At 41.1% G+C, this 27,993-nt stretch overlaps 1 protein-coding gene across 7 annotated transcripts; it reads right to left on the bottom strand.

The window, feature by feature from the left end:
* Nucleotide 1: 1 nt before the first annotated feature.
* Nucleotides 2-27,859, bottom strand: pnpla7b (patatin-like phospholipase domain containing 7b). Of its 7 annotated transcripts, none has more exons than XM_037778177.1 (36): nt 27,787-27,837; nt 26,962-27,074; nt 26,829-26,896; nt 26,389-26,463; nt 23,657-23,747; nt 23,113-23,192; nt 22,450-22,544; nt 21,579-21,719; nt 19,917-20,076; nt 19,637-19,717; nt 19,122-19,250; nt 18,472-18,552; nt 16,926-17,046; nt 16,741-16,821; nt 16,098-16,177; nt 15,482-15,631; nt 15,168-15,245; nt 14,785-14,990; nt 14,542-14,673; nt 13,532-13,655; nt 13,233-13,422; nt 11,995-12,144; nt 11,471-11,534; nt 11,105-11,273; nt 9,817-9,999; nt 9,598-9,716; nt 8,131-8,287; nt 7,723-7,839; nt 6,872-6,941; nt 6,411-6,527; nt 4,719-4,867; nt 4,348-4,500; nt 4,137-4,253; nt 1,739-1,820; nt 969-1,099; nt 2-880 (listed from the first exon to the last, which is right to left on the bottom strand). In XM_037778177.1, the coding sequence occupies exons 3-36, from the start codon at nt 26,868-26,870 to the stop codon at nt 821-823; spliced, it is 3,975 nt and encodes a 1,324-aa protein (XP_037634105.1). In that variant the 5' UTR covers nt 26,871-26,896; nt 26,962-27,074; nt 27,787-27,837; the 3' UTR covers nt 2-820. The 7 variants fall into 7 exon arrangements, with proteins under 7 accessions (XP_037634105.1, XP_037634107.1, XP_037634100.1 ...); XM_037778179.1 differs by having other exon boundaries at nt 16,741-16,818; nt 26,829-26,872; XM_037778172.1 differs by having other exon boundaries at nt 26,829-26,872; nt 27,787-27,836.
* Between the last annotated feature and the right edge of the window lie 134 nt (nt 27,860-27,993).

The raw sequence follows: 27,993 nt of genomic DNA, 5'->3' as shown, positions 1-27,993 counted from the left end.
ATACTTGAAGTGCAATCTAGGCACATAAAACATTTTTTACTTCCTATACTTTAATACGTAAACATTGTGAAATGCACTATAGTGCTTTATGTATCTGAGCTTATTATGACAGGAACCAGCTAGACATAGAACTGTTCCTCAAAAAAGTGCCACTGCACATTATGAAATATTATGTTGAAAGACTGCAGTGCATTTTTAAGTTGTGCGTGATGTGCTTGTATGACGATACCGATGTTTTTCCAGGCTCTAGTGGTGGTACAATTCCATACATTTTCCCTGTTTTTCCATTAACTATGACAGAGCTGCCATACTAGCCGACAAATACATCAAACAAGCGAAATAAAAAATACATTCTGCTGTATTCCCGTAAATGAACCGATTTGTAAAACTCTTTGCCGTTTCCCGACTTCCTCAAGAGAACAGACAAAAGTCAGATATTTTCCCTGTTTGGAATACACATCTCCTTGATGCTCGATGTTTTAATAATTCCATGACGAGCGGGAAACCCTGGTTGTTACTGAACTGTTTAAACCGATGAAATTTACAAAGTGCAGGAAACACTGAGACACACTGGGGCTCATCACTCAATTAAAACTACCTGAGCCTAACAACAGGTCACCGTATCCATCGACAGTTTTGTGTGTTTGAGGAAGACGCTGAGCATGCTACCTCTCTGCTCATTGGATGAGAGTACGAGCTACATGTTTGTCATGCAAACTCAACGGATATCTCAAAAGGTTACCAGAAATACTGCATTGAAATGTGTGTATTGAGGACCACGGTCAGCAGCCCTGACAGGAAGTCACGGCTGTGATGGATGTCACGGACTTGGCGGGGCATTATTCGGCCGGCGTCGAACTCGGATTTGAATTTCCTCATCCTGTTAAACAGACAAAAAAATGAAAAGCCATCATTGTCATACTCCCTTTAACCCTACAATGAATACATGATGCTGGTTTCATACGTACTGTTTCACCAGTGTCTGCCGTCTCCTCTCCTTCAGTGTGTTCACTGCCGGCAGTGAACGCCTCAAAGTCAGATAGAGCGCTTTCCACCGCCTCCTCGTCGTAGTCTGTCTGGTAGTCATCAGACTGCTCCTCTGAAGGAGACAACATGAGCACCCATTTTTAATCAGTTTTTAAATGAATATTTGAAAATTGTCCCATTTGAAATCATAAAACTGTATTAATTATATAGCTTTTCACAACGACAGTAGACAATAAACAAAAAAACAAAAAAAAAGTATTTAGAAAGCTTGTTTTAAACTCTTGCCAGAGAATAAATGTCATTGTGGTTGTATAATTAATGACTCCACTATAAACACACAATTAAAAACTCTATTAATTATTAGCTTTTTACATAGTAGATAGTAGACAAGCATTTTGTTTTGATAAAAAAATGCTTTATCCTTAAACTTCGGATAGCATTTCAAGATTTTATTTAACAAGATAAAAAACAGTTGAGATAAAATCTCTTTTTCAATGACGATCTGGCCAAGAAGGCAGCAGGCTGAACATAAGGTCAGTTGTTTAAAGTAGCCTGCAGATCAAAACATCAGAGTTTCAAAGAAGCTCCACAGATGCTCATGGCACCTGTGTTTATATTAGATATTTCTCAGAGCTCCACACACGCCTGCATACTGCAAATCAAAAGCAGGCTTCGATATTAAGATTTTGTTTCTCCATGTAACATTTTTGATGCATTGCTTTGTGATTTCAATATGTTACTGATAACTAACCCTCGATTACGGCATTCTTGACGGGTTCGATTCTCGACACTATCTCTGCCAGGTCTGTGAAGGAGGCATTCGGACAGGTGACCTGAAAGACACAAACTGCATCATTCCAAAGAAGACTTGAAATCAGCTTCAGTTTCAGTTTAATCTCACTGCTTTCGATGATACATTTAGAACAGACATCAATTGGCATAAATAAAACAGTACCTAGACTTAAACTAAGAAGAGTCTTTAGTTTTGTATCTGTGTAGTAATTCTATGGCTTACCACTTACACCATGGCACCACTTGCTCCAAAGCGAGTGGGAATTGAAGCATCATTTTGGTTTAAAGCTTTCTGCTTCTGCCTCAACCTACACAAACCGCCTCTTAGTGGCAAACCTGTGTCATATCTGATGTGTGATCTTCCCCCACTAAATATGTTTGCATGGACATCCGAGGTGTGACAGCAATGCAATTAAATGCACACGGTCGCGTTTGTGACCACAAGTCGCACTGCAGATCCATGTTTGAGAGTAAATCCTGATATTGTGTAGGGTTGCGTACTGTTTATATTTGAACCTATACTGGTACTGGTACCTGGAATTTGGTAACAGCTTTATAAACTACAAACACTTTACAAATATTGCAGCAAGCGTTGTCCGGGTCGAGGTTTGAAAAGTGTAACCACACTTGCGACCGCTTTCAGCTCGCTATTGCCCTGACTCACAAGCTGCAGGGGTGACATTATAGTCTTGCTTTCTGTCTTTCTCTCTATACTCCAAGTTACTTTCTCACCCAGATGTACCGAAATTTGTCACGGATTGATTTATTGTGAATCGGTACTCTGCAGTACCGACATAATTCGGTTGGTACCCTTTAAAGTACTGAGTTCGGTACCCAACCCTAGTTATTGTGTATATCTTGCATCCCATACAAGCACAGGGACGTGATACACGTCTGCCCACCGTAGAGGATGGTACTGCATATCAATAGTTGGTGGCAGTAAAGCATCTTAGAAGGTAGCAATGCACCAATAAAAGAGAAGAAGACAGTAAACAATCCAGGTTTCAAAGGTGCCATGAGACAGGAATTGCATTCAACATGTTTGTTAGGCCTTGATGCTGCATGAACTGAATCTCTGACATCTGACAGTTACTAGCCTGCAAAACTATTTAACATATGACCTACAGTTGCCTATTTAAACATCAGCAGACATGAAGCAATACTAGCGTCTATTTTGACTCATGTTTCTGGTTACCGGATGAATAGATCTTAATTTAGCTCTGGTTTGTTCTAGTTTCTTTAGCTGCTATGGTCACTTATTATCTTTGTCTGTCGGCTGTTTGGTGATGGACAGATACGCTATCGGTCTAACGGTTGGTTTTATCAGAGCTAGTTTACTGCAATAAGAGTAGCTTATGAAGAGGTGTGAGTCGATCTGAGGGGGTTAATAAGAGCAGCTGGACAGTAAAACTACAGCTAATGGCACCATGGAGCTGCAAAGTAGGGCGGTAAATCCCTTGGATTTTAGTACTATGACAGACCTTTTCAGATTACGCCAGATCAGAGGTCCACAACAAGGTTCTTTACCAGGGACCTAAGAAGGGGTTTTCGGACCAGAGGAAGTTTTTCATAGTTCTAAGAACTTAGTTCTATAAACCCCCCTTTTTTATTGTGTCCACATTGTAAGAACTAGGAACCATTGTAGTTCTTAGAACGCTGTTTTGAGGGACTTTTTAGCACCTTTTTTCTGAGTAGGTGCTCTCCCAGCACAACAGGAACCGCGAGTGACTAAGTCACTATTTTGCTTGAGACTGTATGATTGTGGCATTTAACAGAATTGTTCATTTATTCTTATATTACCAAAAAGCTAAGAGAGCTTGTGAAACGTGGCAAAACTAGCAGCTCGCCGATCTCCCAGCTGAAGACGTGTGTGTGTGTGTGTGTGTGCGGCGCCGGCTGGCTTACGTCACTTCAGTGTTCCTATTGGCGGTGCTAATGCAAACAGAAAAAAGCCCTGGAAGGTATATAGTTCTTGGGCAGTAGAACTGTTTGGTCCGAAAACGCATAAAGTTATAGATTTGTTGGATTAGAACGTAATCTATGAGCTATTATAGATTTAAAAATGAAAATATTAGTTGTTGAACTATAAAGCCTTTTGTAAAATATCATGATCATTTAAATGAATGAATCTGAAAAATGTTCATGGACCCCCTGGCAGAGTGCCACAGACCCCTGGGGGGGTCCTCAGACCCCACTTTGAGAATCACCGATCTAGGGCATTGTGAGATTTCCACATATTCTGAATTGTGTCCCACACAAAGTCCATGCTGGTCTGAAGTAAAGTAAAACAAAACAACATGATCATGGCTTTAAAATCTAGTAGGCTAGGTTCAGTAGTGTCTGTAGTTTGCACTCACATGGCCAGTTTTGGTCTTGTGGAACTCCTCCTGATGTCTGTCCTTAAGCATGCTGTCCACCACGCCACTGCGCTGCCACACATCGAACAACGTCTTTCCGTGCTGGTATCCCACTTCCTGCAGCCACAGTGAAGGAGGGTTAGAGCGAGATTGTAGGCCGTCAGATGGAAGAGACAGATAATATCATAGAGGAACAGAAGGGGGAACTCACAGCGATCTCGTCAAACTTGCCAAACTCCAGTGTGCCGTAGTGGTCGATGTGCGGCCGAATGTACTCGCAGTATTCACTGTCTTTGACCAGTTCCAGCTGCCGCACACAGCAGACGTAAGCAAGTCGGGTTTGGATCTCTGCCATGTTCAGGACCTGGAAGGTAAAATTAGGTGAGTCTCACATGGATGTGGAGGCCGATGCTTAAATATGGTGTCCCTAGATTGTACCAGTCTCATATAGGCTCTCTCCACCACTTCTCTAAAATAAATTCAGCTTAATCTTTGTGACATTTTCCCACTTTACATTTCTGCATTATATTTGGTAAATGGCCACAAGAATAACAACAGAGGACATCTGACATGAAAGCGTACCTTGACTTTCTCAGCGAGAGGGTTGAAGCGTTTCCACAGCAACCACCAGCCGTTCAGGGAGTCACCATAGTTGGTTAGGTCGGTTTCATCCCGACTTCCAACATCAATTGCAATCACAACCTTGGCTCCCATAGAGCGAGCCACATCGGCTGGATACCAAAATGAGAGAAACATTTATTCTACGTCTTAAAGACACTGATAACCTATTTTCTCAATCAGCTTCTTTTTTGTGAGCCATGAGGTCTGACACGATCACAAAGTGATGTGTCAAAGTTATAACTGCCTGGGTAATTTGGGTTTTTTGTTTGCTTATGTTGGCAGTCAATCAAATCGATCGCACAACACCCACACAGTCCTAATGATACAGATTAGCTTCGTTATTGACTGTTAAGCTCTTGATAAATATTAACTAGGGTTGTCAAATTCATTTTAACGCCACTGATTCTTTAAGGCGTTAACGCAATCGATCTTTTGGAGGTTGTAGCGGGCTTTATAGCTAGAATGAAGATACTGGTATCCTATGAAACAAGAAAATCAAAAGAATCTATTGGTACCAATTGTGTCATACTAGATTGTTGCGAAGGAAGCTGAATAACGCTTCAAACTTATTAATTAAAATGTGTATCTGTTCAAAATGTACCTTAAAGGGAGATTTGTCAAGTATTTAATACTCTTATTAACATGGAAGTGGGCAAATATGCTGCTTTATGCAAATGTATGTATATATTTACTATTAGAAATCAATTAACAACACAAAACAAAGACAACTATTGTCCAGAAACCCTCACAGGTACTGCATTTAGAATAAAAATAATATATGCTCAGATCATAACATGTCAAACTGCAGCCCAACAGGCAACAACAGCTGTCAGTGTGTCAGTGTGCTGACTTGACTATGACTTGCCCCAAACTGCATGTGATTATCATAAAGTGGGCATGTCTGTAAAGGGGAGACTCGTGGGTACCCATAGAACCCATTTTCATTCGCATATCTTGAGGTCAGAGGTCAAGAGACCCCTTTGAAAATGGCCATGCCAGTTTTTCCTCAAAAAACTTTTGCATAAGTTTGGAGCGTTATTTAGCCTCCGTTGCGACAAGCTAGTATGACATGGTTGGTACCAATGGATTCCTTAGGTTTTTCTAGTTTCATATGATGCCAGTATCTTCACTCTAGCTTTAAAACTGAGTGGCGTTAAAATGAATTTGCGTTAACGTTATTATCACATTAACTTTGACAGCCATAATTGTAGTCAAAGCTTTTTAGTCCAATGCAAAGCCTCCCACATGTTGTAAATGTAAATACAACTGCATGTGACTTGAGCCAAAAACACTGAGATGATCATCAGCACATTGGAAGTTGTTTCATTCAAGAAAGAATTCTTCTCAAACTGTTCAGTTTTAAAACTTCTCTATGTATGATTTGGACAGAAATGGTTGAGTCTAACATTAATTCGCTTCCTGTTTACTTGTCCTTTCGTTTTGGGCTGTATTGAAGAGGATGAACATGTTCAAGGTATTATTTTTTCCACAGTGTCATTAACATTTGAATTAATAATTAATTTGAGCTTTTCAGTGTTCAGTTCACTCTAGAAACGATCTAGATGGTCAAGTCTATAATAATAATAATACATAATTCCCACACATGTGAAGCACAAGCAGTAAAGTCCACTACCACCCTCTAGTGTCTCTCACCAGGCAGGTTGTTGATGTACCCTCCGTCCATGAGTAAGTGTCCATCTTTGGGATCACAGAGAGGTGGCAGGTAACCAGAGAGTGACATGCTGGCCCGGACATACCGCCACAACGAACCTGAAAAGGAGAGACAAGTGTCAACAGGTTGACAAATAGAAAGAAAAGACAGGGTAGTGGAAAGAGATAGCTGACTTTAAACAGTATTAGAACATGCTTTACAGTGATATCCAAGATATTAAGGGACCTATTACATTACATACACATTTGCTTTGCTGGCTGTGTTTCTCCATCCTCCAGATAAACATTAATTTCAGTAAAATGGCACCAAGTATTTGTTTTTAATATATTTTTTCAGAGAGGATTCCAAAATGTTTATTCATATTTTGCAATCTTCATAAGTAGCTGGGTGCTTTTAAAATAAAAAAAAGAAGAAAAAAAGAATAGTTCAAAGTTGCACAGACCGTCAGTGTGAACTCTCATGGAGGAAGCTGTGATATCTGTTGTAATGTTGAAGTACGGCAGCCACAGGTCCTAGCAAAGGCAAAAATAACATTTGTAATAGTATTAAACCATTATTATTGAAAGATACAATCTCATGATTGCTTACTGTCGCTTTGTAACAAATGTATACTCTGTTTTTGATGCCAGTTATTCTTATTTCAACCCATGGAAATGTGCTAACAATTAAATATTCGCATAGAACACTTAATAAGCACAGAGAATCTTACATTAAAATGAAGTGCTCAATGCTAGCAAATTTATCTTTTTCTTCTCGAGGGCTGCCAATTCTATACAAGGAATTGCGAACTTTGATATATTGCTGTCGTAGTGTTTTCATTTTGACTCGGCACAATCCCTTCTCCTTCAGTTTATCTCGAAGGACTTTATAAACGTCCTTATTTTTGTGGACTTTATTTAACATATTCTGTATGTTCTCTTTGGCCCAGAGGTCAAGCAAACATTGGCCTTCTGCAGAAGTCTCTAGAGCCAGTGTTTGGTTTGTCCGTTCTGGGCTACTGTAGAAACATGGAGGAGAAACATGGTGGACTCCATGAAGAGGACCCGCTCCCTACGTAGATATGAAGGGCTCATTCTAAGCTAATGAAAACACAACGATTCTTAGTAGTTTCAGGTGATTATACACTAATGAGAACATAGTTATGAATATCATATTCCATTTCTACTAATAGATCCCCCAAAATCCTACACACTGAACCTTTAAATTTGGCTAATAATCCCTTCTGCCTGACTGCGTAGCTCTTTTTTTTTAATCTTTTTGGAGAACTTGTTTTAAAGAGACCCCTCACCTTACCTCTATCTGTTTGCCCTTGAAGACGGAGCTAAGGCTGGAGTTAAAGGAAGCTCCAGAAAACATGGAGGTAACAGGGTAGGTCAGATCAAAGATCTTCTTGAAGTAAGAGGTCATGCCCTGAAAGAAGAAAGGAAATTACAAAGGGAAGTGAAGAAAAGTGTGTGTATTGATATGTAAGGAACTAGCTTAGCTTTCCCCAAAAACTCTCTCTTAGAAATAGAAATTAGGAAAAGAAAACTAGTGTCAAGAAGGGAAAACATTGGAGAAGTCTTGATAAATATTAAAGCAGATATTATAATAACAAACAAAGATCTAACTTGTGACGTTCATCATTTTCTTTTTTCTATTGAGTGAAAAAAAGTTTTTGTACATAAGTGCTCTCCTATTTTCAGTATAATGTCAACACACCATGGCCCACTCGCGAGCCCGGACCCTCATGCGACTGTTGCTCTTCTCCTCAGCGTACAGCGCCCCCAAAAAGGAGCCGATTGAGGTGCCGCCCACCATGTCGACAGGGATCCCCGCCTCGTTCAGGGCCCGCAGGATACCGACCTGAGAGCAGCCCCTGAAAAGAGACAGTCCTCCATCAAATAACATCACATGATATGATATCACATTTTGTTCTGCTACTATCAAAAATGTTAATTCTAACAAGTCCGTCTCATATTTACGGAGATTTTGATTATTTTGAGATTGTGAAATTGCACGTTACACATACTGCATTATAATCATGTTTGAATACCTTTACTGCAGGTGTAATCACGTTTAATTTGTTCTACTATGTTTGATCATTCTGAAAAATGTATTAACGAGCCACAGGTGCACAGATTGGTGGCACTAACAACACAAACCCACTCAAATAATGGAGGCTAGCAGTAAATCAATGGGGGGCACTAACAGTTATACCTGCTGTAGTCATACAGTATGTCTACCAGGTGTCTCAGGTCATAGCTGAGAAGAATACAGTCCCTACCTTGTCAAAGCTCCAGGACAAGGCAGAGCAGTGAGAGACAGAAACACATCAATCAGAACATAAACAACCACAATAGACCTGCTTATTGAAATATACATATTTTGCACACACGTGTATTGTTTGCTGTTTTGTACTGATCGTCTGCATGTGGGTAAATACAATAAAATATATTTTTTTAATTTTGTCTTATCATTCCAATGCTAAACTGTAATTGTATTCCAATTTTACGGATGGAGCCCTTACATGTACCACATAGGATAAACATTGCCACCCTGTGCTGAGTTGCTAACACTGTTCATGCAATATTTGATGGATTCCATAAGAAATATTAAATGTTTCTAAGGATTTCTTGAAATTTGTATTACGAAATAAATTACAAAATTGATAGTATTAATCGTAATGATGTAGATGTTTGTTTGTAAGCACCACAACTGGTCAAAAATATGTTATACTAAAGTTTGAGTTAAGTTAAAGTTAATATCATGTATACTCTGTCTTTTGTGAACGGCCAAACAGTGGTTGATAAGTGCTTGTCTTGGACATCAAATACGACCAAACATTGGTTATATCTAATGTTTAGACAAAAAGTGAAAATATTATTAAGACCTCACAAATAGAATCACCAGCATTAGATCTCTTTAACTTCTCCTTACTTAAATTTCATATGCTATAAAGAATTACACAGGCCAGGCTGGTAAACAACTGCTTTCTGTGTGCAGTTCACTGATATCACATTGCAAGACTTCAGTTATCTCAGCTAATTGGACAAAAATATAGCTAATATGGGGAGGTACAAAATTCCCAGAATAGTGTACTTGATTCAGATTGTGGTTGCAGGGTGTATACAGTAAATGCTCCTTGAAGCTAAGTCTTGAGTGTGCTTGTATGTAAAGCTGCAGTACCTGGCGCCCCCTCCACCCAGCACAAGGGCGATGCTGTTTCCTGTCAGGATCCTGGCCAGACGAGAGAAGTCGGAATGACGATCTGGACACTTCTCAAACACACGCTGGTACAACTCTCTCTGAAAACCACACACACACACACAAGCACAGAGAAATGAAGCATTTGCTAACTGGATTGCTCATAAAAGACTCAGAATCAGTTGGTTCGGGGGTTAGTACCAGCTTAGGTAAACTCCTCCTGGAGAACACTCTGCGGGGGCAGGACAGGTGATGGTGTCTGGAGATCCAGCTCCGCATGTTCAGCCACTCGGCTGTCCCTTTGGGCGGCGGGCCATCCTCCTTGTGCAGCAACACCAGCTGTTTCTGAGCACGAACTGCACTGCCCTCCAGCATTCGCTCCAACTACAGGTGGAGAAGAGGAAGAAGAAGCAGATAGCTTTCACTCAGCTCATGGCAGACATCCATTGCTGAATGGCGGTTCATAAATACTGTAATGGTGTGGCTGAAGTTAAAGTGAATAGTCTTAAATATAGTATAGTTGTAGCTCCAGAAGGGTTGACCTATTTACCTACAGTAACAGTTTGTATAGATTAACCAAGCTCATTTAGCAAAGACACTGCTGACAACACTGCTAGGAACTTGCCCACAAAACAGAATAGTACTTGAGAAGAAATCTCTCTTCTCATCTTAATAACAGTGTACAGCAGTGCCTAACACATCCTGCCCCATATTTGCAGCCTACTTACTATAAGCCTTATTTTGATATGCACTAAAAGCATCTTATACTGATTAGGCTAATTAATCAGATATTAAGTAAGTAAGAAGCCAATAGCATGCCTAATGCTGAGCTCTGCAATAGAAATTATCCGCCAGTACCTACGTTAGTATTTTTGCTTATTGTGATGTCATTTCTTGGAGTATCTTCAAATGCTTCTTATCCCTAAAATCTGTACAGCCTAACCTAAAAGGTTATGTGAGTCAATAAACCATAATAATTGATAAAAGTATTGAAATTGTGTCATGAATAAAAAAAAAAAAAATCTGACATGTGTTTTCATCAAATTTGAATAAATAAACACAAAACATATTCTTCCTAAACAATTCTGAATTTACCCAACAAACATTTGAACTATGTGCATTTTTTTTTTAGTTTTTGACATTTTAATGAGCAGAGTGCAAAGGCATTGGTAGCTGCAAAAAGAATGAATGCTCTAGCTATTATGGTTATATTTTTAGATTGATCTAAACTTTACTTTTTTTCGTGTAATGCATTCTCTGATTTTACTCATTTGTTCACTTCAGACTGTTTTTTCAGGATTTAAATACAATTTTGATCTGTCACTTCCTGTGTGGAGTAGATCCCCACACATATTAGCTATGACAACTTGAGAGAATGGATTGAATGTATGGCATCGTAAAGTGTTGGTGTGTGGGATACTCGTGTCTAAATCAGAACAACCTGTGTGCTTTCTGATAAAAGAGCTACGGCAGCTGTATTCAAACTGACCTCACCCACAGTGGGCTCCTGCTCACCCAGTCCCACAATGATGATGCAGTCAGCCTGGCGGATGCAGCGCTGGGTCCAAGGCGTGAGGCCAGAGTCAGACTGGTAGAGGACGATGCGATGGATGTCTTCCTGCTGCCCGAGCCAACTGGACAGACGGTACTCATGGACACTTTTTAAAAAATGAGGTACAAATATGAGCCAGTTTGCAACATATTTCTTCTTACCTTATGTATATACCTGTTCACTGTAAATTAAATACCATCTGTTAAAAAAATCAAGTATGAAGCATGTATCTCTCATGAACTTCAAAAAATCTGTACACATTACTCATGTATTGACTTTTTAATCAGTCAAACAAATGTCTACCTGTCCAGAGCAGCAGAGCCTAGGCGCTGTTTGATGGAGTCACTGTTCAGGAGTAGAGTGGGACCTTCAGAAGACAGAAACACATCAATCAAGCACAGTCAGACACACTAATCAAGCACATACGTAGGTGAAAACACATGTGTGTGTGTGTGTGGACTATGGTTGTATGCGCTTTAAACACTGAATGTGATCATTCTGCTCACTGGGGTTAGTAGAAAGAAACGTTTTGTTCTGTGAAAATCCAAAACCTGCAGTAGTAGAAAATTACTGATGTCTTATATTGACCTAAATTTGCTCTGCCAGATACAAAAAATCTAAAATATGTACATGTATGTATTATTTAGTGTCATGGTTACATATTACCATGGCTTTTCCCAAAAAACGTGGTATGAAAATGTATGGTGTTCATGTTGAACACATTCTGTAAAGGACTGAATGATGTCTCTGTGAATCATGACGCTTCAGGTAACCTGTAGAAGTGAAGTAAGCACTGTATATGTGTGTGTGTGTGTGTTTGTGTTTACCGATGCCACTGAGTGCATGCTGCAGCTCCAGAGTGAAGGCAGTGAGAGGAACCTCATCAGACACAGGCAGGATGGACACAGTAGACAGGTTGGAGGCTGGATTCCCAGCATCCCACTTGCTGGTGGGGGTGTGGAGACCCAGACCACGAGCTGCAGGGCAGAGGAGTGTTTTTCTCATTGGATATTTTAGATTTAAATGTTGCATTCATGCAATATAAAATACTGTTTACTGTATGTATATGTTCTTTTATCTTACATATATCCACAGGTGTAGTGCTGCCGGAGTGCACCGGAATGACGCACGGACACTTTTTTTCTCCAAGTAAGGAAATAGAATATCCGCAGTTCGCATAATCCGGTTTGAATTCATATATATTTTTTAAGAGCTTGAAGATCCAATCATCACTAAAGCATATGCCATGCAAGAGAGCAAATACGGTGAAAGTGAATATAGATCAGCGGGTGTGGTGGTCAGCTAGTCACATCCCAGGTCTCAACTCTGAAACAGCTGTGCCAATCACAGTTAAACGTGATAACGACAGCTCAGCAAACAGAAAGCTTAAAAATAAAAAATAAAGAAACTGATAAACCGTTTATGTGATTATATTGGGCCGACGCTATTTTAGCAATAATTCGGATGTATCTCAGCTCGTACATGGTCACATAGTTTAGTAATCAATGTTACACAACGGCGTTTGCACTGCAACAAGGTTAAAACATGAGATGCTACTTTTGCTAAAAAGAAAGTAAGAACAGAGGCTATGATGCGCCCTGGTACACTGAGTTATAAATGGACCAGTCTGATGTGTGTAGAGATCTGTAAGCTTATACTGTAGCAGCCTGGTGTCGTCTTCAGGTGATTTAATGAAGGTAAACATGTAAACTGCGTGCGTAGCGGCACTCTGGTACGGCACTTCTCAGAGAAGATTTCTCAAAATATCAGTCCTTCACTTGATCGTGTGGTCAGTTACATATGTATGAACAGTGGTTACATAACCTTTGAAACAAGCCACAACTTAACTGTGTGTGTGCATAAATGCATGTGCGTCATATGTGCTGTCTGGCACTTAAACAAATAGTACCACACCCCTGGATATATCTTGATTAATTTGTATCTAATTTCATACTAAAAGCCAACTTGATCTCCACATGATACGTGGTAATGTTCCTTTTTTTTAGTAGAGTACATCAATTCAGTCCCATCCTGACACACACTATCAAAAGGGTATGTACTTTACCAGCCAGAGGACCATTGACCTGCTGCATGTTGCCCAGGATCTTCTGTCCCAGCAGATGAATCAGCCTGGTGACAACCTGAGGATACCTCCTTTTGATGGAGTTCAGAGCCCCTTCAGGTAGCTTGGCAAGCTCCGAGTCCCTGACGGCGTGGACCGTGGTGGCTCGGTTCATGTGGGTCAGGGCCTCAACCTGGACAATACACAAAAAAAGGTGTTGTGCTGCAATTTTGCAGTGCCTAAAATGTGTTCCCCCAGTGTGTCTTTAGATTGTGTCTTATCAGCAGTTTCTGACCACTCACCACACCAATTAGATCCCCACGGCCATACTCTCCAGCCAGCTCCTTCTTCCCATCATCCTTTGCAATGACAGAGCGCAGTCGGCCACTGAGGACGATGAAGGTGCTATCTGACTTGTCTCCCTGTCTAAAAACAACATCAGGCAATCAGAAAACAACAAAAATCCAACATTGACCCTCGTACACTGGTATAATTTAAATCATTTAGTTAGAATTATTTTTTTCTTCTCATATTGATATGGATTTATATTTGTAATTTGTAAAATTATTGCAGTTTACTCTGTTGCTGTCACTTTCTCGGCATGATTGTAAAAGATTTACATGATATAGACTTCTTTATGTCCCAAAACACAACAAGAACATTGCACATAAATAATAAGGCGTAGCTAAACAAATGACTGTTTTCACGGTGTAATAAAGTTTATTCAAATATATCTCATCACTGTTGATATTAGTGACGCATTAAAGGGGAGCTTTTATGCTTATTTTCACGTGCATACTTGTATTTAGGGTTTCTACTAGAACATGGTTGCATACTTGAAAGTTAAAAAAACGCTTTACTTTTCTCATATCGGCTGTGCCGCTGCATCTCTTTTCACCCTCGGTCTGAAACGCTCTGTTTGAGCTCTTGCCCCGCCCTCTTGAAAAGCCTACTCTGCTCTGATTGGTCAGCTGGCCCACTGTTGTGATTGGTCAATCGAACAAAACGCTTTGGACTCCGCTCCAGATCCACTCGAACTGGCTTTGTTTGAGGGTGTGCCAAACTAGCCACTAGGCAAAAATGTGTTACTTGGTGACATCAGCACGTTATGGAAGAAAAGGCGGGACTTCAAGCAAGGCATTCAGGAGCAGTGTTTCTGCGGGGGAGAGTAACTCCCTTTGGAGTGGACTTTGCAGATCTTTTACATGCACAAAAAACTATGTAACGCACTAAAGGAAAGGTAAAAAAGCACAAAAGCATAATAGGTCCCCTTTAATTTTTTTCAGTATCAACAGCTCCATAGAGTAGATACCTGTAGACGGCACGGCCAGCCTCCACAGCCATCCAGTCCAGGGCGAAGTCAATCTGTCTGACAAACGGTGACACTCTCCTCACCACAGTGTGAGCTACGTTCAACACCACCCTGGGCTCCTCGCGCATCATCCTGCAAAATTGAAAACACAGATTTGTTTGCATCCTAGTGGTGTAATGAGAAGAAGCCACTCTGGAGCCCCGAAGAACCAAGTGAATGTTTTGTTTGTGAGCTTGATCCTACTCATAGAAGTGGGCCTTGGATATGGAGAGGAAGGTGCAGTCTCTGTGAGCTCGGACAGTGAAGATAAGAGGCTCCCCCGTGAGAACAGCCAGGTGACCCACCATCTCCCCTGGGTGGGTGACAAACAGCAGGGTCTCCTCTTCGCGGTCTATCATCCGCTGATAAACATGGAGCGACCCCGAGATGATAAATGCCACGCTCATATCCTGTAAGAGATGTGGAGAAGAAAAATAAGAAATGGTCCTGATGAAGATTACACATTTGTGTAAAGGAAGCGAATGTGGCACCTCCTGTAGAAGCCTGAGGAAAAGACGCCAACTCAATAGTGTTCAATAAGCGCAGAGTGCAGAGAATATTTGTCAGTGTTGGCCCAACACACTGACCTGATCTCCCTGGTGGGCCACAACAGTACCGGCTTTGACTTGCCGAAGATTCACCCTCCCCTCCAGCAGACTGGGGTCCTGATAAAATGACAGTACATTTTAGTCTGTGTCCAGTTGTAACTACCTCACAAACATGGATTCATCATTACAAAACTGTTGCCAGGTCACCAAAACAAACTATAGTTATTAGTAGTATATTTCACAGATCTTTTATAGTATTTCACCGTTGCTGTTACATTTTTCCATGTGTAAAATGGAATAAATATTTTAAGCAGGTGAATGTGGTGTGCTGAACAATAAAGTTTGTACAGTACCTCTATTTGGATACTCCGCAGCAGATCCTTTTTGGCAGCTTGGAAAATGGCATTAACTTTATTATGCTGGACATTTCCTCCTCCGGCATCGTCATAGTGGTACACAGCAGATGGAGTGTGCTGCATTGTCACACTCTTCTTTAGAATAGACTGAGGAGACAGGAAAGAGTAGATGAGACTTTATGCCCTTTAGACACTAAACCACAAACTAAACACTCATTCTAAGTAACAATACCCTGTCAATGCCTATGCAGTGTATCAAAAGAATCCATTAAATCTACTGTGTAACATTCTAGTGTACTCCTTAAAGCTACTACGAGAAACTTTAATCATTTTCTGTTGGTTAAGGCAGTCCCTGAGGACAAACGAGGCCATTTTAGTGGGAACATCCAGAAGAGTGTGACAACAATAATCTCAGCGTAGTGCAGATCTGTAGCAGAGCTGAGATGCCATGATCCACAACATTGTTAACTTGCATTACACTAATCTAGGAGCAAAATTAAGAGCAGGCACTACAGACTAGTCTAAAATATCTCTGTGTGACTGGCTCCAGATGTTCAAAACCTGGATTCAAACCAGCAGCAAGTGCAAGAAAGAAAATCCCTTATCCAGAGACCTTGACAGTGGGAGGCAGAGCTTCCTCTTTGGCAACTTGAGCCCCTTCATATACTTGGTTGAGGTCGGCTGACATTCCACCTGCATGACACAAAAACACACAGTCATCATATTGCTCATAAAGGTTTAGTGTCAGCAACGATACTCATTGACACGATTATTCTAGCCAGATGGACAAGCATCTCCCTATGCCAATGAGGCTGCAGAGTAGAGACCTGCTGATGCTGCTGCTAGTTTTAACTGAAGCAGCATTTAAATAACATAACATAACAGCAATAACATAAGTTGCAGAAGTGGGGAATATTGGTGAAGTTATTATTGGTGACCTGCAAAAACACTCAAAATTAGCCCACATGGAACTGACACAAAGTTGGATTTCACTTTTTTGACATCAGCCAATTAGAAGTAAAACATACTGCAAACATTCTGATTGTCTTAAAATGTAATGCCAGCTTTTCTACATGTTCCAGGGCCTTCAATTAAAAACACTACACACAGCTTAAATCTATTTAGATAAGCCAGTAGCATGCATAGTTGGCATAGTTTACTGAATTGCATATGTCCTACTAAGACAAAAAAAATAAAAAATCTAAAATATGTATATGTTTAAATATAAAATGTGTGTATACTGAGTGTGTGTATACCTGTAGCAGCCAGCGGGGTGGAGAGAGAGCGAGATTTGTTGTACTTAGATGTGGCCGTGTCAGAGAAGCTGGACTTTTCTGCTATAGTGTGTAACAAGAAAACAGGTAACTTTAGACAAACATTACTACTCATACATTACTGTAATCTAACAGTGAAATGTTGAGAGAATGCTGTTGTGTCTGACCTGCGTCTCCTTTTTCAGAGCCCAGATCATCAGGTTGGGAAGGCTGCCTGCGGAGGCCTCTGGCTGGATGACCATCACCCAGAACATGGGCCACCGACACCAAGGAGATGGCTTGGCTCTCCTGTAACACACACATAAATCAATATTTAATTTGTAAACCTTCTCTAACTAAATATGTCCTATTTATATAGTGGAATTCTAATATCATCCATCTGTCCATCTGTGACACCATTTATTGTTATTAGGGCTGTCAAAGTTAAGGCCATAATAAGGCGCCAACGCAAATTTGTTTTAACACCACTCAGCTTGTCATGAAGGAGGCTAAATAACGATCCAAACTTACGGTAAAATTTGGCGAGGAAAAACTGGCATGGCCATTTCTAGAGGGGTCCCTTCACCTCTGACCTCAAGATCTGTGAATGTAAATGGGTTCTATGGGTACCCACGAGTCTCCCCTTTACAGACATGCCCACTTTATGATAATCACATGCAGTTTTTGGGGCAAGTCATAGTCAAGTCAGCACACTGACACACTGACAGCTGTTATGATTTGAGCATATTTTTCTATGCTAAATGCAGTACCTGTGAGGGTTTCTGGACAATATTTGTCATTGTTTTGTGTTGTGAATTGATTCCCAGTAATAAATATATACATATATTTGCATAAAACAAGCATATTTGCCCTCTCCTATGTTGATAAGAGTATTAAATATTTGACAAATCTCCCTTTAAGGTACATTTTGAATATACATGCCCACGCCTATGTTGTTAAATTCCTATTTTTAATTAAGTATTTTAATCGACTGACAGCCCTACTTGTTATACCGCTACTGGTATTTTTATTCAATTTTAATATACAACCTTCTTGGTTTGTCATTTGTGGGTCAGTGTATATGGGTATTAGCTGTATGCTGTGTGTTTTATGTCAGCTGGATGCCTGGAACTCGCTTAGCTGGAAAAATATAATTCTAGTAAAATGTTTTTTGTATTGTTCCACATCGATATTCAATAAAAAAAAAGACTTTGAGGAGGAGGTAATACTCCAAACCATCCAACACAAAAACAGATGCTTTGGATTAACAGGCAAAGCATCATGGGCCCCATAGACAGCTTCAGTTTTAAATCATTCTTATCATTTTGACTGAACTGATAAATTAAATTACGGTTGTATTCTCTCTATAGTTATTATTCCTTGGTCTACTATAGATGTAATGGATTTACTCCTTTACTTGCAGCTTGTGGCTATCTGAGAGCTGCACATCCATTGGGTGTGGTTTGTTGTACACCTGTGCAGAAATTAGCCATTGTCTTGATGTCTTGTATCTGTATCTTGTTGTGCAGAACCTGCAGTTAAACACTACTCATGCTCTTAGGAAGGCTTTGCTGCGAGACTGTGTTGCATATCAAAGAACAGGACGAAAATAAAACAAAAAGAGAAACATATGTGTGAGGTCAAAAATGCCAGTAATGGACAAATGTGAAGTTTGCAGAGTCCATATCAGTCCAACCACAATCTGGAGCACAGTTTGGCAAAATGAAACCGTACCGTGTTGAAGAGCTCAGTGGTCAGGCCAAGGTAGTTGTGTAAGGCAAGGAAGGTCACTCTCTGGAGACGCACCATGATTATCTACAGAGGACAGAACATACAGACTGCACTGTTAATGGCAAAAAAAAAGGAACATATTCCGAAGCTGCCTGTGCTTCTGTTGCATATTATGCACCTGCTAGCCCTAATCACACAGATATTACCTGGGGACCTCTAGAAATTTGTAATAATTGCGGAGGTCGTCTGTGATCTTAATTCCGTGCGAATCTGCCATGTCCGCAATTTTTTAGGTAGAATTCCACCGCAAATTACCTACCATATTTCGCCAAACACAGAGGTCATGTGATAATACAAGTCTCGTGTGAATCAGCATCTGTGTTATTTGGGGTTGTATTTTTTTTGGCAATGTTGTTTTGTTTTCTCCGCTCCTCATATCTAAGTGATAATGTCAGTAAATTACAGTAAAATACAGGCTTCGCTTATTCTGTGTGAATGCGCCGCACGAAACACAGAGATGGGAGGTCATTTCTAAATCACATGAGGTCACCTGGTAATACTAGTCCCGTGCGAATAGGGTTTAAGATGGCACTCGTAATGCCTGTAGCTCACTTGATGAATCAAACAATTCTCATTGTCAGTGGACACTTTACCTGGATGACACGGACCAGAGTTTCAGGATATTTATCAAAGACTGACTGGAAGGCTGCAGCTGGAAGACGCAGGATGGTGGTGGGAACCGCAGCTCTGGCAGACACTGTTTTGTAAGGTGCTGGATAGCCCTGAAATACAAATAATACAGTGTGTGGAGAAAGAAGGGTGTTGTGAGTAAAGCTAATCTTCACAAAACAGAATTAAATTGTACAAGATATACAAAATGTGGACATTAAATAAAAAGTGAATAAGAGAATAGGGCTGATGTACTGAATGATTGAAACACAATATGATGAGCTAGAGAATTTGTCCAGAATACAGATCACCATTCTATTAAAAACAAGTCTAAAAATGAGATTATTTGGAAGTGTTCATGTCATACTGTAAATTAGAAATCTCCATTTGACAAAGCATTCAGCTCATGACCAAAATTAGAGTAGATCTAATTGTATGTTATGTGCAATGTGACAGTCCACTTTTTGTTTGAAATACAGGTGTGAGGATGAAGACGTACAGTGATGATGTCCAGGATACTGAGCAGACTGTGAACACTGTCTCCTGGTAAAACTTCCTTCACCACGGCGTCTGTACCATCCTGCAGTAAGAAAACACAACCACATCTCAACATGAGAGCAGAACAGTCACAACAACAACACAAGTAAGGGTTCCAACACTTTTGACGTTTTCGTCACTGATCACCAATATGCACAAAACAGCAAAGAACACGATAACTAATCCATCACTGATTGTGAAATATTCTGTGAAGCAGAAGGTGGTCAGCCCTGCGGTCTTACACTCTCACGGATGCACAGCTCCAGGCGGCCATTTTGAACCACGTAAATACTGTCATCCGTGTCTCCTGGTCGGAAGAGCGCCTCCCCCTGATGCAGCGGGATCAGCACCATGTGACGACACAGCTCCAGGAAAAGGGGCTTCTCGAAGTGGCCGAGCACCCTGGTTATAACACACGTGCACATACAGTATAGGGTAAGACATTAGGGCAGTCAATCCATTCAAATATTTTTAATCGCAAAATAATCGCAAATGTTTTATCTGTTCAAAATGTACCTTAAAGGGAGATTTGTCAAATATTTAATACTCGTATCAACATGGGAGTGGGCAAATATGCTGCTTTATACAAATGTATGTATATATTTATTACTGGGAATCAATTCACAACACAAAACAATGACAAATATTGTCCAGAAACCCTCACAGGTACTGCATTTAGTATAAAAAATATGCTCAAATCATAACAAGGCAAACTACAGTGTGTGTGTGTGTGTGTCAGTGTGCTGACTTGACTATGATTTGCCCAAAACTGCATGTGATTATCATAAAGTGGGCATGTCTGTAAAGGGGAGACTCGTAGGTACCCATAGAACCCATTTCCATTCACATATCTGGAGATCAGAGGTGAAAGGACCCCTTTGAAAATGGCAATGACAGTTTTTCCTCGCCAAAATTTAGCTTAAGTCTGGAGTGTTATTTAACCTCCTTCACAACAAGCTAGTATGACATGATTGGTACCGATGGATCCTTAGGTTTTCGACAAGGCTTATTGAAAGATGCTGGAACACTGGTCTTGAGCTATGGGGTATTACACATGTGCAGTGTAACTGGAGCTGCGGTGGTGCGTTGCTATTGGCTAAATTTCATCTAGTGCAGACTGTGCATGTTTTGTACCCCAGTAATATGACGCTTGACATCTCCTCTTTTCACCCTCCTTAGGTTTTTCTAGTTTTATATGATACCAGTATCTTCACTCTGGCTCCAAAACTGAGCCCGCTACAGCCTAAAAATTGCAAGTTGCATTAATGCGTTAAAGAAATTAGTGGCGTTAAAACTAATTTGCATTAACGCATTATTATTGCGTTAACTTCAACAGCCCTAATATATATATATATATATATATATATATATATATATATATATATTTATATTTATATATATAGTCCTGGTAGGTTTGGCGAAACCTGTAGTTACTGCGAAGTGTGTTTTTAATAATACAGCTTGCAGAGTTCTGTTAAAAATCAGTGTGTCAACCACTGGGGGCAGAAAACACACCTTCGAGTAGCTACTCCGTCAGAAATGCAACCAATGAAGAAGAGGAACTGGTGCATCTGTTTAGAGCACTGCGGGGCTGAGAGGATTCATGATGTCATGTTGTTTTAATGAAGACAACAAAGTCACTAAACTCGTGATTGAATTTTGTGCATGGATGAACTTGTGTCTTGTGTCATTTTTGCTTGAAAAATGACTTAAACAATCGATAATCAAACAGTCTCAATTCTCTGTCAGTTGACTAATCTTTTCAGCACATGAAATTAAATTTGAATACACCGTCACTGGTGATTTATTATCTGTGATTCTATATGTGACTAAGGAACCGCATGGAAACTGTGCTCCTGTTCAATCACGGGAAAGATGGAAACAAAGCATGTCATTTCACCTACCTGACATTTTTCAGCATGTACAGCACCTCAGAGGGCAGATGGGAGTTCTTCACATCAAACTCAGTCAGGTCAGCCTCCAGCAGACAGGGAGGAGGCTCTTTGGGCTGCAGGGTGGCGGGCTCCTTCCGGATGCGCAGGATCCTAACACACAAACACATATAAAAAAAGACATTCTTCATGCCGTAAAGATTGTACCACTTTGATTGGTAGAACAAGTCTCGGAACCAAGTTTCCGCTCAAAATTCTGAACTAATCTTTTTTCAGCACTTTAAACCAAGTTTCTCTCATCTAAATTGCAACTTACCTCTTTTCTGAACTCCTTAAAGGGGACATATCATGCTCATTTTCATACTTGTATTTCGGGTTTTTACTAGAACATGTTTACATATTTAATGTTCAATAAACACATTATTTTTCGCATACTGTTTGTCTCAATATACCCGTATTCACCCTCTGTCTGAAACGCTCCGTTTTAGCGCCTGTCTCTTTAAGACCCCCCTCCCGAAAAAAGCCCACTCTGCTCTGATTGTCTTGCCTGAACAATATGGTGCGCCTTTGCAAAGGTAGTTCTCAAGCTGGCTAGATCCAATATTTAGTGGTGGTTGGCTCTGATAGCGTATTTTCCCTGTTCCCTGGTATCTTAAAATACCATTTTATCTTGTTTGACAAAATAATCTTAACTCAAGGTCCAAGTAAACGGACCTTGGGTTAAGATTATTTTGTCAAACAAGATAATCTTCATTCTTGTTTGACAAGGTGATGTTCTACGGATCTTTCATTCTTCAACTGTTTCCAAGTTGAAGAATGAACTTTCAACCCTCAAAGCTTATCGTCTGTCTACACCAAATGCTGAAAAAAAAAAGGTACTCACTTGCGAGCTATAGACAGGACTTTGGTCCTCTTCCTCACTCTCTGCCGGGAAGCTGAGTTTGAACTAGAGGCAGGGGCTGAGGACAACGTCTGAACCTGCAACAGGAATAGTTTGGTGATTTGACGTTTGCAGTCAAGTGATGAATTACAGAAGGCAAACAAACTGTTTCTGATAATTAAAGTGCCAATCGTTTTGAGCGGCGCAAAGCCCAGGATGCAGCGAAGATGCCCTTGCTGTTATGATAAAACATCGAAACGCGTTCTCATCCCAACTCCTCACATACTGACGCTGTCAGACCCCTCGCCGTCATTTTTCGCTCGCAGCAAACACATGCATAATGTTGTGAATTAAACAAAAACACTTGTTTAGGATTAGGCAACAAAACCCCTTAGTTAGGTTTAGGAAAAAAACAACATGTTGGGCTTAAAATTACTACATTTGTACAGTGCAAATGTGACTTGACTTTGTGAACACAGGACAGCTGATTGTAAAGGGAAAGTGAAACGTAACACAACGGGACACAAACAGCGGTCTCCTGGATGAAAGTGTATTGTGTATTAACAGTGTATTAACCCGCACACACTGCTAGGTTGGGGATGGATAGACTGGATAGACATCTGGATAGTCAGCGAGACGGAGTAGGATGTTTAAGAAGACACTGACCTTTCTCATGATCTTTCGTCCGTAGAACATCACCTTGTCTCTCTTCCTGAAGCGATAGTGTGGAACGCCGGCCTCCTCCTCTGAAACACACCAGACAATCCTCTGTAAGACCATTTGCAATCTAGCGTATGAATCGGTCTGTGCCCCTCATACTAGCATTGAAGTGATGCAGTAAATCTGTCTGATTAAATCACCCCGCAGTTTCACTCTTTTAATCCATGAGAATAACTAAATCCATGCACTGACTTCTTGATTTCTTTTTTGAAAATTGCATACAATATCAACTACCTACAAAATTATTGAACCAATAATCAGTTTAAACCTAACCCTTAAAATGCATGGTTGTATGAACTGTGAACGTTTGTCTCTGAAACACTGACATATGATCAAAAAACATCTAATATTGTAACAATCATCATTCTGACCCAACCCCTATTAATGCACAAACTCTGCATTTGGGTGTATTTTGAACATCTTTACATACTGAAACATTTTAGATACATATGTGCTCTGAAACAGGGTGTACAGTGTGTAGGGCACTGACTTGATCTGAGTTTGTATCTTCTGTAAAGGAGAAACACAACAACTCCAACGATAGAAACAGCTGTCGCAGCTCCAATCAGCACAGCCGTCCACTGGAAGAAAAACAGACAACACATCTAAATGAGCTATACTCCGTTCATTAATAAAAACTAAATGGCACATATCTTAACCGTCTCATTTATTCTACCCATCCACGTGTTATGTGCTAAAAGACAAGAACATAAATACCAGAGTCATTCATGTGTCCCCAGTGCACTTCCACACACACATATTAATTACATTTATGCAAAACGGCTATTTTCAAACAATGTCGCCGTCAAACCTGTGATGGAGGACGACTCCTGTCGACAGGTCGGATTGGTTGTCTGAGAAGCAGCCACGCAGAAACCGCACTAAACTCCCCTGCTCGCAGAAGAGGACAGCCGATATCCACTCGCAGAATAAGACGGTCGTCATTGAGTTTGTGAAAAGGTTTAGAAGAAGAGCGCCGGCGCGAAAAGACTGCGGAGTATGTAACTAAATTGTATTTTGAAAAGGTTAAACAGTGTTTGCTGTGCCCCGTTCTGGTTTTCCCTTACAAGATTGGGTGCGTGCAAACGACCACTTAGTAAACCTGATGTTTGTTGTTATTAATTAACATTAATGGCGGTGTTGCCTTAAGTACGCTTAATTAGGCAATTATTAGTTGGTTGTTCTCTGCACAACATAGGCAAAGTTATTTCTGTGTAAGATTGCTAGTATTGGCAGCGCAGAGACTAAGGCTCACTGGTGAGCCTGAAGATCTGGTCCTCAGAACTGTTCGGCAGGACTTCAGGGTTCTGCACGGCACTGCAGTGTCTTTCTCCATCTCCTCAGCTGACCAGCCACAGAAGTCCCTCAAGATACACGGAGCATTCAGTGCTGACCAACTGGGTCTGGTCGAGCACACGCACCCAATGAAGGCACCTCTGAGGAAGCACAAGCACTTGAAAGGCCTTCCTCTCCAGGCACTGAACAGTACAATCCCTATTGTTGATCGGGTCAGATTATTCCCAGCTCGTCACTTCAGTGGAGCCTGTGCGTCTGGGACCCCCCGGGGGGGACCAGCAGCAGTGAAGACAAGCAGCAGCCAACAGCACAACAGTGTCTGCACATCTCCACCCTCTCACCTGCTGCTGAGCTTCAGCAGAGGGTAGAGAGATTGTGGCAGATAGATGTCCTTCTCACTTCTGCCGTCCACCTGTTGGAAGCAAAGACCACCCGAGTAGACATTGATGGGATCCAGTGTTATGCCACTCCCCTCCTGGGGGTGAAGAACATGCTACAGCTCCAGGCATCAAAGGAAGCTGTGTTAGCCAATGGGAAGCTGGAAAAGGCGGGCTATACCGTGAAAGTGCCAGAAGAGAAGCTGAGTGGCGCCTGGGTTAGCTCAGTTGGTAGAGCGGGCGTCCATGTATTAAGGCTTGGTCCTGTCCGTGGCGGCCCGGGTTCGAATCCGGCCTGTGGCACTTTCCGCATCCACTTTCTCTCTCCCCCCTTTCAAGACTCTATCCACTGTCCTGTCAATAAAAATGGAAAATGCCCCCAAAAAAATAACTTTAAAAAAAAAAAAGAAGAGAAGCTGAGCGAAACAGCCGAGTGCTGGTTCATTCCCCACCACATGGTGAGCCACAACGGAAAGAACAGGATTGTTTTCAATTATTCTTTCACGTATAAGGGAGACAACCTCAATGAGCTGCTGCTGCACGGCCCAACCTTGAGTTCCAGTCTGCTGGGTGTTCTGCTGCGCTTCAGGAAGCACCCGATTGCTGTCAGCAGTGATATAAGGGGTATGTTCCATCAGGTGAGGCAGCTCCCTGAGGACACACCCTGGCTTCGCTTCCTGTGGCGAGACCTGAAGACAGAGGAACCACAGAGCATCCACACATATCAAGTCCTTCCATTTGGCACCACATGTAGCCCCAGTTGCGCCACTTTCGCGCTGCAGAAACTGTGTTTGACCACAGCCAGCCGGGTGAGGATGTTCGAGTATCCACAGAAAGATCCTTCTATGTAGACAACTGCCAGCAGAGCCTCCCCTCTGTGGAAGAAGCCCGACACCTGGTCGAAAAACTGACATCACTGCTGGCTACAGGTGTATTTGAGTTGCGCCAGTAACACCCTCAAGGTCATCAGCCACTTGCCCAGAGAAGCCAGATCCGAGAGCAGTGAGTTGTGGCTCAACAAGTCAGGCACTGACCAAAAGAGCTCACCCTGGGGCTCCGCTGGCTCTGCAATTCAGACACCTTGAGGTATAGATATCGTATTCTGGACCGACCCAAACCCACCATGCGAAGTATATACAGAGTCCTGGCAACGCCTGTACGACTACCCTGGGTTTTATCATCCCCTTCACGAAGATCCTGGTGCAGCACTTGCGGGACAAAGAGACTGAGACGACCCGTCACTGCCTGAGGATGTACTGCAGCCATGGCTGATGTGGGAGGAGGAGTTGCAGCATCTTTCTCAGATTTCACTGCCACGTGGGCACTGAAATGGGCACTTCAGACCTGCACATCTTTGTGGATGCATCAGAGAGAGCTTATGGCTCAGTGGCCTACCTGCGTGCAGAGAGCCCACACAGTCGTGTGGAAGTGTCTTTCCTGACTGCCAGATGCAGAGTGGCCCCGAAGAAAACAGCAATCAATGCAATGTAATATATCAATGTACACAAAACCACTAGAGTCTAAGACTAAAATGACTGTTGGTGGTTACCAGGTTGGCCTCCATCCTTTCCTCCACAAACTGCTGCATCCTGGCCTTGATCTCACTACCGAGTGGAACCAGGGTCTGAAACATCAAACACAGGAACAACAGTGAGAAAGTGAAATCAACTGGACATGGCATCAATCAGAGCAGAACAAGGATTGGGACAACACGGTGAAAATATGACTAAGCATAAACTAGATCGTTTGTTTCTTTAGCATTTCATGAAGGCAAAATGACAATTTTTTTACCCAACACAGGCCTAATAATCTGGTGAAATATATAAAGAATTGCAGAACATTTGTAATGAATTTGTCATGTATTTCACATGGAAATAGACATCTGAGTTTTGACCACTGTGTGCCTAAATGCCTCAGCTAAGGACAATGACATGGCACTTTATTTTCAGACAATGAAGTGCAATGAATGGTTTTGAGGAACAGACATACCGGGTAAATACTGCAGCTCTCCTCTTCATCATTGTCTCCCATGCCTGTTAAAAATAGATAATGCAGCACTAAAACAAGGCGATCTCACAGAGTCACAGTGCAAAAAGGTTCAGAAATCTGGGTTAAAGATCACCTGCTGGCTCAAGAGAAACAAGTCACAAGCTCAGTGCTCAGTGTAACCAGACACTCTCCCACTTGCACTTCTACACACTGCTATAACATTACTCCAAACAGGCTGACTCAACTCTGCAAAAATGGTAGAAAGCTCGTCCAGTGGCTTATTTACTTTTCAATGTTGACTTGGCCTGTCTGGTTTGTCTTCTTGTGCCAAACTCAGTTCATAAATAGATGTTTTTAGTCTGTCTTCTTGTGCCAAACTCAGTTCATAAATAGATGTTTTTAGTCTGTCTTCTTGTGCCAAACTCCAAAAATAGATGTATTTATTTATGCTCTGTGGATTCATTTAAATGCCGAATTGAAAAGTTGATTGTATTCATTCACGTCGTATCCTATTTTCGTCGAAGTTCTTAGTGAATAGTTTAAAGCACCCAGAGATAATAACTAGTCAGATATTTTAAAGGAGTTTGGTGACGACACAGATCATCATATTCCTGCTTGATTCAAAGACAGTGATGAAGCAAAACAACTCACACTATGTCTGTGGTTTAATATTAACTTAGAGTTGACACTTTAACAGTATGTAGAGAGCCCAGAGTTGACATTTAATGCCACAGTTAGCTGACATAAACTTTAACTTTGTTGTAGTTAACGTTACCGTTACCTCTCTCAGACTCCACTTCTTCTTCTCCTGTGGTCGCAGTCCGACACAACAACAACAGGACACAACAATACAAGCGACAAACTGTCTGTTCTAACAACAAGTACTAACAAATAAATTAACTTTCAGCTACAGCTAACTCTTTCCGCCTGAACTAACCAAACAATTTATCCTACGTACCTTTCTTGTGTCAAAGTTTGTGTGTATCTCAACATGCCCAAAGAACGGTGTCAAGACTGTCCGTTAAAACGAGCTGAACTTCCTGTTATTCCTATCAAAATAAAACCCTTATAAGATAAGATAAAATACTTTATTAAGCCCGAAGGAAATTCTTGTGCCAGAGATTGCTCAAAAATAAAATTACAACAAGTTCAAGTGTATTAAATA

This window comes from Sebastes umbrosus, chromosome 8 (assembly GCF_015220745.1).
Source record: "Sebastes umbrosus isolate fSebUmb1 chromosome 8, fSebUmb1.pri, whole genome shotgun sequence".
Taxonomy (NCBI): Eukaryota; Metazoa; Chordata; class Actinopteri; order Perciformes; family Sebastidae; genus Sebastes; species Sebastes umbrosus.
The sequence above is the reverse complement of the archived record's forward strand: the minus strand, read 5'-3'. Positions and strand labels throughout refer to the sequence as shown.

Excerpts from the sequence above, each read along its gene's own strand:
- pnpla7b (XM_037778176.1), bottom strand. The coding sequence starts at position 26,870 with ATGGGAGACAATGATGAAGAGGAGAGCTGCAGTATTTACCCG. Across the intron at positions 23,193-23,656 it reads AAGATACAAACTCAGATCAA|AGGAGGAGGCCGGCGTTCCA; the intron begins GTCAGTGCCCTA and ends GGTGTGTTTCAG. Across the intron at positions 16,178-16,740 it reads CACCCCGCTGGCTGCTACAG|GTGGAATGTCAGCCGACCTC; the intron begins GTATACACACAC and ends TGTGTCATGCAG.